Source organism: Punctularia strigosozonata (assembly GCF_000264995.1).
Source record: "Punctularia strigosozonata HHB-11173 SS5 unplaced genomic scaffold PUNSTscaffold_3, whole genome shotgun sequence".
Classification (NCBI taxonomy): domain Eukaryota; kingdom Fungi; phylum Basidiomycota; class Agaricomycetes; order Corticiales; family Punctulariaceae; genus Punctularia; species Punctularia strigosozonata.
In genome coordinates, this window is record NW_006767435.1 from 967441 (window position 1) to 980482 (window position 13042).

The 13042-nt window shown below is 53.8% G+C and overlaps 2 protein-coding genes across 2 annotated transcripts; one reads left to right on the forward strand and one right to left on the reverse strand.

The window, feature by feature from the left end:
• Positions 1–1162: 1162 nt before the first annotated feature.
• On the forward strand, positions 1163–11391 carry PUNSTDRAFT_141815 (uncharacterized protein; the record flags this gene model as incomplete). Its single annotated transcript, XM_007380915.1, has 49 exons — positions 1163–1256; positions 1327–1663; positions 1721–1745; positions 1797–2112; positions 2179–2287; positions 2353–2443; positions 2508–2841; positions 2903–2994; positions 3056–3185; positions 3249–3464; positions 3523–3570; positions 3625–3728; positions 3782–3836; positions 3891–4025; positions 4085–4466; positions 4518–4600; positions 4660–4833; positions 4889–4927; positions 4976–5145; positions 5195–5249; positions 5301–5312; positions 5360–5439; positions 5500–5574; positions 5627–5800; positions 5852–5929; positions 5979–6083; positions 6143–6648; positions 6700–6717; positions 6780–6797; positions 6849–6876; positions 6936–6978; positions 7029–7318; positions 7375–7632; positions 7685–7725; positions 7774–7868; positions 7916–7959; positions 8019–8119; positions 8167–8262; positions 8315–8361; positions 8410–8482; positions 8536–8774; positions 8826–8888; positions 8942–9182; positions 9235–9337; positions 9394–9745; positions 9797–9993; positions 10044–10579; positions 10636–11152; positions 11218–11391. 49 exons carry the CDS (start codon positions 1163–1165, stop codon positions 11236–11238), a joined length of 7440 nt encoding a protein of 2479 aa, XP_007380977.1. The 3' UTR covers positions 11239–11391.
• Positions 11392–11941: 550 nt separating this feature from the next.
• On the reverse strand, positions 11942–12812 carry PUNSTDRAFT_98561 (uncharacterized protein; the record flags this gene model as incomplete). The annotated part of the gene is made up of 6 exons (XM_007380916.1): positions 12619–12812; positions 12503–12566; positions 12287–12447; positions 12156–12229; positions 12071–12116; positions 11942–12012 (listed from the first exon to the last, which is right to left on the reverse strand). Exons 1-6 carry the CDS (start codon positions 12623–12625, stop codon positions 11942–11944), a joined length of 423 nt encoding a protein of 140 aa, XP_007380978.1. The 5' UTR covers positions 12626–12812.
• Between the last annotated feature and the right edge of the window lie 230 nt (positions 12813–13042).

A 13042-nucleotide genomic window follows, 5' to 3' on the forward strand; every position in this document is an offset into this window, starting at 1 on the left:
GATGACATCTGATATTCTGCACAACCCATAAGACGGTGGAGTATGAAAACGTTCCTTGGCCTCCTTCGTAGCAATCCAAAGCGGAGCCGAATCAGGACAACTCAGGCCAGTAAAGCTAACGGCCGATGATAACAATGAGCGATGGATCCATGTGATTTCTGTCAACGTTTTGTATACGCGCCTTTTGCTCAGCTGACTTGGGAAAAAGATGACGGTGGCGCCCGGGTGCAGATGCAAACGCTCCAGCTAAAACACACAGGGTCGCAGAGTTTAAGGTTCGTAGTTTGAACAAATCAAGGTTAATTATATGAGCCAATAGTGAGATCTCGTGTTCAGATTCTGTTCGGGCGGAACGAGGCTAGCGGGTCGGAAGCGATGGACGGAACGGGTGGGGAAGTTCTTCGGAGAACGAGAAGAAAGGCGGGTGGGAGCCTTGTGATTCATGTTTTGGGTCCTACTGCTTGGGCATTAAACATTGAGGAACCTCCTCCACAAGTTTGCGGGGGAGCATTTTATGTGTTCGAATATGAGAATTCAACGCGAGACAGACGCACTCGAACGAACTCGAGTGAGGACTGAGTACAAGTGTGCCCGTCGAGGTGGCATCAGAGCGCGTCGCGACGCGCGACAACCATTGCCTTTTCAGGTTATGGGCTCTTTCCTCCTGACGCCATCGACCCCGCGCGACGCGAATAGCAAAACAATTCTGGACCTTAGCTGAACTCGCTCTCCCCTGATTCTCATTCGCGAAAATGGAGGCTAGTGCCTGTACCCCACGGGGCCCCGGTTGATTATGATCGCAGAGGAGGTCACGCACGCTGATGGCAAGCGAGTCAGGATCTCCGATCCTCCAGGCTGGTAGCGACGACCCTCACATTCCACGCGCCATCATTGGATACGGCAGCCGTCGTTCGCGAAGGAGCCCATGTGCTTTCCCTCCCCCAAATGACTTCCTTCCATCAATGTGTCGAAAATATGTGCGGGCTAGGATGATCCAGTCGCACGGACAGTAGTTTCGGGAGGGTCATGGGCAGACGACGGAGCTTCGAAGCCCTCCCACTGATATATCTTTTAGCGCGTAACCATTGCGGTGCCTCCTTTCGAGCCTGCACCCTCTCCAGCCTGACTGCTTGCTTGCTCGCGCGCCAAGTAGCCAGCGGCGATGGCAATCATGATGCGTCAACCAGCGAACGCGTCCGCCGTCAGCCTCAATGCTAACGCCGGGAGTGCATACGGGTCGACGGCCTCTCTGACGCGTAAGACTCTCGTCGACATATTGAAAAGCGCGAAAATTTCAATTGACTTCTGTCTTTCCCTTGCCGACAGAAAATGCGGCCGCCCCGGGCATTGACGGCCCCTCACGGTTTTCAGAAAACATTGGAGGGCCGGAAGAGTCAGCGGCAGCGGCGAGGGCGGCGAATGCAAGAGGTGCTGGAGCAGGCGCGGCGGGTGCGGGTGCGGCAACTGGAGCAGCAGCTGCGCCGAAGAAACCGATATACAAGAGGCGATGGTTTATCATTGCCAGCATCATTAATGCATGTATCGGCATCGCCCTCCTCTTCATTATCCTGTACCCGGTCGTCGCGGCCATCGCGCAGTCCATCATCAACAAGAGCGTCCTTCATGTCGAGCACGCGGACATCTCGAATCCCACCAACACCTCGTACGTTGAACCCACAAGGTTATCCGGTATATATGCACTACTTACTATTGTCTTCAGGTTTACTCTGGGGTTGCAGGGCATCGTACGTGTTTACCGCATATACCCACTCGTACCCGCTCTCATGGGTTTTTAGGTTACTCACACCGGAATATTCAAGGCCAAGATCACGTTCACCGAGCCCATCACCGTCTCATGGGTGAACGGCGACAACGAGACTGAGTTGGGCGTGATGGATATGGACACGCTCAAGGCGAACCACCACCGGGCAACGATCAATGAGACGACGACGTTCAACATCACGAACGAGGCCGGCTTCGGCGAGTTCGCTTCGGCAATGATCACCCAGAAGACGTTCCAGTGGAAATTGACGAGCAGCAAGCTGAAGGTCGCCGCGCTGAAGTTCCCGGTCGCGCACGGTCTCCACTTCAAGAAGACCATCACGCTGAACGGTTCGCACATCGGTTGGCTGCTGGAGTCTTCAGTGCTTAAACATAACCATTATCTGTGCCACACAGGTTTTGACAGCTTTAACGGCAATGTGCAGCTCAAGAACTTTTTGCTCCCGAGCGACTCGCCTCTTGGAGGTATCAACTACCAGGCCGACACCGCTCTCACGAACCCGAGGTCAGCTGGGCGTCAGCTCCACTCGTCGCTGGAAATCACAAGCTGATCCCACCTATTCCCCACAGCCCGTTCAAGCTCAGTCTCGGCACGGTCGTCTTCGATCTGTCCTACAACAACTTGTTCCTCGGGTCCGGCACCTCGACCTCGACGAACATTGTGAGCTCCGAAAGCTTGCCCTCGCTCGTGTATTGAACGATCATCTATTTACACGTTTGGACAGGCCCCCGGCTCGAATGACATCACGCTCAAAGGTCGTCTCCTCCCCCAGCAGGGCGATGAGAACATAGCGCAGGTTTCGACCCTCTTCACGTCGTACATAAACGGAGAGACGTCCGATGTGATCGCGACCGGCCAGTCGACGTTGCTCGAAGACAATACTACTGTGTCGTGGTTGTCCCATGGGCTACAGAGCCTCAAGCTCCACGTACCGTTCAAGTCGTTCACGCCCATCGACCCGATAAAAGCGATCAGCATCGGCGAGATGTCGCTCGCGTTCAGCGCGACGAACCCGTGGGCGCCGATGGCGAGCAGCGACTCGGTGAAGGCTTCCATGCGTGCGTTCATCCACACCTACACGCATAGCATGTGACTCACGTCGTCCTTTCATACCCGTAGAACTGCCGTTCGGATTCAGCGTTTCCGTGTCCGAAATTCAGAACGCGTTCAACATCACCCGTAACAACGCCACAGTCGCGGGCCTCAGCACCGTACGCGTGCTGTCACGTTCCTCGTTTCCGAGCCGTCTCGGCTGACTCCTTGCCTTCTTAGCCGCTTGGCGCGTCGACGTCGTCCATCTCCGTCCTGAGCTCGACCGACACCAGCGGCACGATCGATATCACCATCAACAACAGCGCGCTCACCTCCGCCGCGGACGACCACGACCACTTCTCCTCATTCAGTGAATTATTCGTACCATCAGCACCTCCTGATACATGATACTGACCCTAGCCCGTGTGCACAGACGCCATGCTGACCGACAGCGAGAAGGCCGAATTTCAACTCGTGGGACATGCAAGGGCGATCGCGAACATGAGCATCGGCCTCATCACGCTCGACCCCATTAAGTTCAACGTGACGTCGAGCCTGGACGGGCTGCAGGGGCTGAAGGGGATGACGACGATCGAGGGCGTCGACGTGCTCGGCGGGACTGAGGAAGGGCTCCAATTGGCTGTCAACGGTCAGCTGATAGTTCCGGGTGTGCGCGTGCTAGTCAGCGATCTTAACGGAACCGGCAGTGTCGATATTCAACCCGTCAAACTTGAACCTCGATACCGGCGATTTGAGTGAGTGGGCCCATCTGCCTCCCGTCGTAAATCTTCTGATTTCCTGCGATGCAGCCCTCGCACTCCAGAAAGATGGAAACGCGCTGGGCACTACGACCCTGCCCAACTTGAAGCTGAACAGAGGCAACAACTCCATCCAGGCGACGGCCATATTCGCGGTAAGTTCACATATGCGCTTGTAATATTACGTGGAACTGACCGTAGCGTGAAGGCGAACAGTAACCCGACGGCTCTGCAAACACTCAACAATTACGTCGCCCGCCAGGGTACGCACGCATTTCTCTCCTGGTCGGGCGCGCTGTTGACTTCTGCATCTTTAGATGTGCCCATTGACATCGCTGGGGCGTCGTATAGCACCAAAGTTGATTCGCTGCTGCAAGCATTCGAGACCCTCCAGATTGGGGCAACGCTGCCCGGCCTGAAATCCTTCCTCTTGGATTCTGGGTCCCTCACAGGTATAGGATTTTGCGAGTGCCCCAACCCTTGCGTTGTGCTGACCATCTTGGCGTGACAGTCTTGAACTCCACTGGAAAGAGCGATAACATTTCTCACGTCCAAGTGAAGCTGGCCAACCCATTTACCGCTCCCCTCCAGATTACCAAGATCACGTCCTCGGTTACCTCGTTCGGGATCAACCTAGGCTCCATCGAGACGGACACGTCGTTCCACGCGCCCGGAAAGGAGGCGACCGATTCCCCGACGTTGCCGCTGAACATGAACCTGGATCCTGCTTCAATATTCACTCTCACCCGACAACTGGCTGTGGAAGCTGGGCTGGATACCGCCCAACTGGATGGGATCGTTAAACTGGGTGGATACGAATACCTGAACATCGACACCAGTACCGACGCTACTCCTGCCGCAAACTCCTCCAAGAAGCGTGACAATATCTACACGTACGTCATTGCCCTCACTTTCCGTCCTTCCGCGCTCATCAGACGGCGCAGCGGGTTCAACCTGCCTGACTTCGTGGACAAGGCGTTCAAACAGTTGAGGTCGGATGTAAAGCTTTCAACCGATGTCACGATCGGTGAGCCATGGCTTTTTCGGCACATACCGCAGTCTCGTTTACTAACTCCTTGCACGTAGGAAATTACAGCACCACGCTCCAATACACACAAACCGATCTGCCCATCTCAACCGACTCGAGTCTGAACGAGCTCCTGCCCATCCTGGCAGCCCCCATAGTCCAAAAAGTCGTATCGGGATCAGTCCTTGGGATCGATAATGTCCTCATCTCGGGTGTTAAGGAGGATTCGTTCCGTAAGCCTACAATGGATTTCCACCTTGCCTCTTGGCAGCCTCTAAATTTTTGCAGAAACCGCATTGAAGGGATCGATCACCGAAGCTGGGCCTTGTATGCGCGTTCCTTCCGGTGATTTTGCAGAGCTAACAACTCCTCTAGTTGATGCCTCGATCTCGTTCCCGTCCGGCCTGGTGGTGTCATGGTCAGGCAAACCCATTGGCAAGATCGCCATGGACGACCTAAAGATCACTGGTGACGTTGGCGGTCAAATCGATTTGAAATCTGCCTTCACAGTGGTAGATTCCGCACAATTAGCAGAGTTCTCCAAGGTACGTTGATGATCGACGATGCACTGAGATGGTGCTTATATCTTCGCAGACTCTGCTGACTGAGGAGTCTTTCGATTGGTCCATCTCGGGGGAGAATTTGAGTGGTGAGTGCCTCATTCTCGTGACCATTGATTACGTACTGACTGGCACTGCAGTCTCTGCATTGGGTGAGTTTATAGGACGTCCGTTGGCGCCGTCTGCTGACAGAATGCAGGCATCGAGGTTACTGGAATCACCTTCGGTCCCGCATCGGTAACATTGAAGGGATTCAATGGGCTCAAGGGTGGCGTAAAGGTTTGTAGACTCAACTCATCAGAACTAGAGTACATGTGCTCACCCCGCGCGTATCGCCAGATCAATAGTTTCGACCTTCCCGCCAATGACCCCGCCGGCGGCGTCAAACTCACCGTCGACTCTTCCGTAGCCAACGTAAGCTCAACTTCATATCGCAGCTATTCCGTGTCTGAATCTTGCATATCAGCCCTCGCAAGTTGGCATAGAGCTCGACTCCCTGACGTTCAACGCCTTCGCCAACGATACCCAAATTGGGGTTTTGACGTCGAACAGCAGCTTCACTCTTTCATTTGGCTCGACAATAGACCTAGGTCTTGCAGGACGTCTGATCCCTCAAGAGTCCTCGGATGGGTTGGCGACGGTACAGCGACAGTTCTGCTGATCCGTTGGCGGTGATTTAATGACGTTACAGGTGGCAACCATCTTCAACAACTTCATCCACGGCAAGGATAGTCCGGTGTCTGTGCATGGCCAGAGCGTGCAGCCGGATGTACGTCGTTGCAGAATTGTTATTCGCTGTGTTCTGACGTCCTGGTCAGGTGTCTTGGCTCAGCTCTGCTATCCCGTCTTTGCAGGTCGATACGACGCTGCCAAACCAAGGCGTTCTGGACCTCATTAAATCGATCACACTGGAGCAGTTGCAGGTGCACAGTGATACACGGGCCGTTTCTCGAAATGCATACTGAAACAAAACCTATGACAGTTGATGTTTACAGAGAATTCCGCTTATGGCCCCTCCTCCGGAAGCAATGCTACGGAGGCAGCGTTCACCCTGCCATTCGCTCTTCCGGTTGATATCATCGCCTTGGAGGGAGATTTCGTAGTCACTGTCGATGGCGTCTCCGTCGCTGAATTGCAAATCCCGATGAGCCCGGCCACAACGAATGTGGACACTCGAGTCCTTCAGCTGAAATTTGACGACGTGCCATTCGCTGCTTTCGGTGACAAGCATGATGCCTTCAATCAGTTCGTCGCCGCCGTCACGACATCGAAAACGGAGAAGTTCCATCTATCCGGGACAAGCAACGTTAATGCCAAAACTGGCGTCGGCGTGCTTCCGCTCACGGACATCGCGTTTTCAGTAGACACCTCGATCGCTGGGCTACAGGGACTGAACTCTAAGCCGACAACGGTTGGCTCATTGGACGTCGTGCATGGCTACTCGGATTTCCTGCTTATTAGCACCTCGGCTTCATTGTTCAATCCAAGGTAATGTACATGCTATAATCGCCTATATGTTATAACTAATCATATACACAGTAATCTGACAATCGGCAAGTAAAGTAAGACCTATACGTCTCTTTCCTACTGATATGCATCGCAGGCACGGGCGACGTTAGCTTCAACCTGATTTTCGAGTGAGTATCTATTGCATCATATAAAACATTCTGAGGCTCACGTCCTGACAGAAACGCGGATATTGGATCGGCACTTATGGTACGCTCACCTGCGGCTTGTCATCACGCGTAACCTGAAAACTGACGTTTCTACTTCAGGACGGTCTCGTGATAGTTCCTGGAGCAGCCAACTACAGCGTTGGTACGTCGTTTTGACTCAGAGCATGTTCCTTGGTCTCACGCGCTGGAAAGATGTGCACTTCTCACCGCAGGGAGACGCTGTATCAACCGGAGTTAAACTCCTCGAGAATTATATCTCAGGTATCGACTCGAGTACAACAATCGCCGGATCGACCGATTCAACGCCTATCCAATCGCTCAAGACCGCGCTATCTGAAATTTCTTTGTCTCCGGTCAACATTGCTGGCATCAATATTACCCTGATTCCGTCCACTTCGTTGACATTCCCAACGGATATTCTTAAGACGGGGGTTTCCGATGCTACGTTCGATCTCAACGACCCTTTCACCGCCTCTTTGAACGTGAGTTTGCATTGCCTACAAAGTATATTCGTGGAAGGCTGACGCTGCGAGCTCAGTTGCTTGTCGTGACCGCAACCGCCACATATCGCAACCTCACTCTCGGAAAGATCGATCACGTCGACCGAACATCGAACCCAATACATGCCAATGGACACTCACAGATCACTTCGCCCACGGTACCGTTGAACTTCAACCTGCAGCCGGACGTCATCGTCGCACTCCTCCTCGACCGATCCCAGGATACCGGCACTGATCTCGGACCACTCCCTGATCTGTTCGCCTTGGGAGCGAAGAACCCGGACGCAGGCTCAGTGGTAGGGTCCTCGTTTCTGCTTTACCATGGCATCTTTGTGACCATGTTCCCAGATCAATGTTACTATCGAGACCGACCCACCAACATGCGTCAGGTATGTCATCACCCTTGTATACGCCTACATTACCTAAAAGGAGCATAGCGGAACGCAATTTGACGTCGACGATGCGATCCTCAATGCTCTGAACGGCTTGCGCATAGACCTAGCGGTCGATTCGTCGCTCAAGATTGACGACTGTAGGTGCTTCCATCGTAGTAAGCAAGTGGTTCTAACCTCGTCGTAGACCCGGTGGAATTGTCTTTCAATCAGTCCAATGTACCCGCCTTGGTGCGTGTTTGCATGCACTCGATATCATGCCACCTTTCTCACGCGATACATTCGGACAGACGGATAAAACTGCATTGTACTTGGTCGGAGCTGTCGCGCCCCCCATCGTTCAGTCTTTGGTGGATCAAGCGGAGCTAGTCTTCAGCCAGGCGCTCATCAGGTACCAACCTGCCCGGCCTTGTATGAGCTAAACTGACCAGCTATCAGTAACATCACCGAGGACGGTTTTGAGCTCGCACTGAAGGGCTCCTTGACCAATATCGGTCCTCTGGATGCTCTGATTACATTCACGGAACCAGTCACGTTAGTTACTGCTACTTTATCGTCATGGCATTGTTCTTATCATGTTGTCTAGCGTCACATGGGAAGGCCAAGATATTGCTCAGATCGGACTAGATCCGAGTACGTTGGCGCGACTTCCATTCTTACACGATGCTGACACCAGTCTAGTTTGCGGTGCAGCAAATACCGGTGTACCTGACTATGAGACAAGCGCCCACTTGACGATCACTGATCAGGACAAGTTAGTGCTTGCCGTTCTGCTTAGAGCTATACTAACCCATGGAGCTGTTTTAGGTTTACGGACTTCGCCTCGTTCCTTCTCCTTCAGTCATCGTTTACGTGGAACATTCATACCGACAAACTCAGAGTGACGGCTCTAGGTACCATCTTCGATGGAGTAACTTTATCCAAGAACGTCACTTTCAAGGCGTTCAATGGCCTCCCTGGCGTGACCATTAGCAACTTCCAGCTACCGGGTGACGTTGACGAAGGAATTGAGATCGAGACCGATTCCACAATTCCATCCCCTGCGCGTACGTACCGCCTCTCGGACTTCTCTTTCAACAATCTCATCATCCTTGCAGAGATCGGCATTGGATTGGGTACAGTGGAATTCAATTCGTTCTTTGATGGCGTGCTTGTCGGTCGTAAGTTTTGCTCCACCCTATGCAGAGTCTCGCCCATCTCATCTGCTCTGCAGCCTTGACTGCCAATAACCTGAATCTCGCTCCGGAGTCGATTGCCAATGCCCACCTTTCTGGCCACATCGTTCAGCAGAACGGCTCGGATCTCGAAACGATCGGAACTCTTTTCTCGAATTTCCTTGCAGGAAAAAACCAGACATTGGATGTCAAGGGATTATCCATCCAGCCTCCAGGGGCCAGTAGTCCTATTGAATGGCTGAGTACTGCCTTCAAGTCGCTAACTATCAACGTCACTCTGTGAGGCGACCCGACTCCTTTAGCAAATGCGTTTTCTGACGTTCCCGTCCAGTCCTGGTCAGACCTTCACCATCATCCAATCTATCGCACTGGAAGACTTCAAGGTTGAGATGACTACTGAGGACGAAGCGTTTGCACCGTTGGCTAGCTCTCAGGTATATACATCGTCTCCTGATCCGAGTCGTCCGAATTCATCACATGCCTCATTCAGACCGTCTTGGCAACGTACAAGAATCCGTTCGGATTCAGTCTGCAGGTCATCAAGTCCGGAGAAAACATCACTTTATCGTCAAGTGGAGTCTCCATAGCTTCTCTTGAGCTCCCCCTCGCGGATGCAGTCGGCGGGGTCTCGACGGGAAATGTGGCCCCTTTAGATCTTTCGTTCAACAAGGTACCTCTGAAAGCGCTGAACAATGGTGCCTTCGAGCAATTGTTCGCGGGAGTGACGGATACGAGTGAAGCGGACTTCCGTCTCGGCGGAACCGCCAACGTCGTAGCTAAGACGACCATCGGAAACGTGCCGATTTCCGGTATTCCGTTCGATGTCCCGTCGGGACTCAAAGGTACGTGACATGGTGATGGATGATTGCTCGTCGTGACTCACCATGCATCAGGCATTAACTCATTTGGTGGTTCGACCAAGTTGAGCAACGTGACGATCACAGGCAGCGGTGGAAATGGCGGAGACGAGTTCGTCAAAGCACCGTTGACAACCGAACTCAACAATCCGTCTAACGTCTCCCTGTCTACGAACGATGTCTCGTTATCCGTAACATACAAGGATGTTGTTCTAGGCCGCGCCGCGTTAAATGTAAGTACTGTAACGTCCACTTCGCGCGATAAGCTGACGACCCTGTTTAGCCGTTCAACCTCACTCCCGGGACCCACGATTACCCTGCCGAGTTTCAATACGCACCTGCCGACGCCAATGACACCACCGCCCAGAGTTTCCTCACGGACTTCCTCCAGACAAGCAATGATTTGCCCCTCACCATCCAAGGCGACAGTTCTTCATCGCCGTATGGCTCGCTTGTACCCGCTCTTGAAGGTGTCAAACTCTCGTCCAGCCTCACGGGGATGGATGTCCCGCCGATAATCTCACACGTCAACGTCTTCATCACGCTCGAGACCTTGTTCACGAACGAAGTCGACGTCAACTTCGATATCACCAACCCGCTCGATACGGAGCTGGTTGTCGAGCTCGCTCAGTCGGACGCGAAGGTGAACGGGGACACGTTCGCGATATTCACGCAGCCGTTCTCGTCATTCGTCGTCCCCCCGCACAGTACGGCGAACAGCGGGACGTTCCCCCACGTTTTGCTCGTTAAGGGTGCGCTCGCTAGCTTGGGCATCATTCCTCTTGGGTATTTGGACATATCTGCGGCGACGAGTGTTCGGTGAGTGTGGTTAAGCATGAATGACGATCCTCAGTACTCACCATCGCACTTGATAGCGCCGGCTCCGGCGGGTACTTGATCCCCTGGCTCAAGCTGCAACAAGACCATGTACCTACTGACTACTCCGTGTCCCTTACCGACGCAGACATAGCGTCGGCGCTCGCATCCGGGGTCAGTTCCGTGGCGTCTGCCGTGAAGAGCGACGTGTCCGGCGTCGTTAGCCATATCAGCAGCGATGTGTCAGGCATCGTCAGCCACATCAGCAGTGACGTGTCCGGCGTCGTGAGCCACGTCTCCAGCGCCATAAGCCACGCCGCGAGCGATGTGAGCTCTGTGGTCGGCGGGATCACGAGCGCGGTAGGAGACGTGACGAGCGCGATAGGAGGAGACATCACGAGCGCGGTCGGAGGGCTGACGCATGGACTGGCGTCGCCAACGCAGGCACCATCGAGCAGCGCGGCGGACAAGGCGTCCTCAGTCGTATCTGGCGTCGAAAGCAAAGTTACGGCGGCGGCAGGCGCGTTCACCTCTGCCCTTTTGAAAGCGCCGGTGTCCAGCGGGGAGGCGGCTTCGGTGAGCGCGTTGTTTTACACGTGAATATCGAATATCACCTGCTCACAGCCCGTCTTGTCGCATAGGCATCTTCCGCTTCGACATGATAGTAGCCGGATCAATCCGGACGAAGATCTACGAACACTCCCTTCCGGGTTTCCGAAACTTTTTACGGCGTGCTTTTTTCTTCTTCCTGCTATCGGACCGTTCATCTGGATGCCTTTTTATACCTATACTACTCAGTCATCCCGACACCGCATGTCCCCTTATTGCTCGTCACGCATACCAACCACGAAATTTGACTCTCATCATTATGTATTGCTTAGCATTATTCCTCGTTGTTCGCTCGTGCTACACCTCTCGTACCGTATTCACTTGCACTGCTGCTTGTACCAATATCAATCAGATGTCACGACGCGTCGACCGGGAAAAAGCATGCGAAGCGCCGGGTCGTGATTGCCAGTGTAAGACTGTTATTGCCGGGTCGCGCATGTGCCATCCGCCAAGCCTGGTGGTTCTGCGGCACCGCTGGCGGGCTCGCCGGGAGCAAGGGATCGTTGATCCAACTCGTACCTTCAGACTCGGCCAAGAACACTAGGTCAGCATCGCGAGGATATACGAGGCATGGCGCGACTTCAATAGCCAGGCTCAAGGAACTCATCAGGCATCCGTCAAACGATTATCAATTGCTCAAACCATGGGACGGGAGAAGCGCAAGCTACGATTCAATAGTATACATTTGGTTTGTGTATGGCAGATGTACATTCAATACATTAGATGATTGTCTCCGGTACCGGTAACGGGTGCGTTTTAGGCATCGACACCGTTCTCAACGAGGAGCTCGCGAGCTTGCTGTTTGGCCTGCTTGGATACGTTAGGGTCTAGCGATGCGTACTGCGTTAGCACCTGACAACTCATTGAGAACAAACGCGCGCGTACTCTTCAAGGTGGCTTTATATCCGCCGAGCACGCGATGCTCGTGAATCTCTTCCTCGTGGTCAACGCCGCGCGCGGATTCAATTACGGATGCAGGATCCTCGTCAGCAGCCTCGAGCACATCGGCGGCGTGCTCCTTGGCCTCCTCGGATACGTTGGGGTCTATGAGATGTCAACGTCAGCGCCGCGCATCGAGGCGTGATGCGAGATAAAACTTACTCTTGAGCGAGGCCTTAAACCCACCGAGGACGCGATGCGTGTGCTCGTCCAATCCGTCGTCGTTGCCGCCCACAGATGCGCGCGACGACAGTTCCTGCGGGGCTTCGTAACCCATGTCTTCGAGCTCTTGAGCGGCACGGTCTTTCGCTTCCTCCGTAACTCTATCGACGTCGCTTCAGCACGTTCCAAATTGATCGGGCAATATATATGACTTACCGAGGGTTATGAATGGCAGCCTTCAAGCCTGCCGCGACGCGCTCGGGGTTCTTCTCAGTATAGGCTGGGCCTCGCACAGTAAGCACGGCGCGTTAGACCAGATGTGCAGTACTCACAAGGCATTATGATTATCAAATCGTGAGAAGGAGATTAAGTCTGAAAGCTTGTTGGGAGACACGAATTGAGGTGAAGAAACTGTTGCATATCGAGGCTCGCTGGTCAGGTATTTATGCATCTTCAGCTGGAGCATCGACGTCATCCACGATGGAGCGTCGTCGCTGCGGCTCGCTTGGCGAGTCAACGGGCCACACAAACGCCAACGATTCGCAACGTCGAATAATTTGCGAAGGACGGAGCGCCTGACGAAGAAGCTGGTTTAGCGCCCGTAGCCGAGCCCGATTCGGAAAGGCGGGGACGCGTCGCAGTGCGCGTGACGTCATGCGGGGAAGCCTACGCGTGATGTCATTGGACGCCTAGCTCGTTCTGTGGCTTCTCCGCTCGACAAGCGTCTCCAATGGGGCGTGGGGTAACCGTAAAATA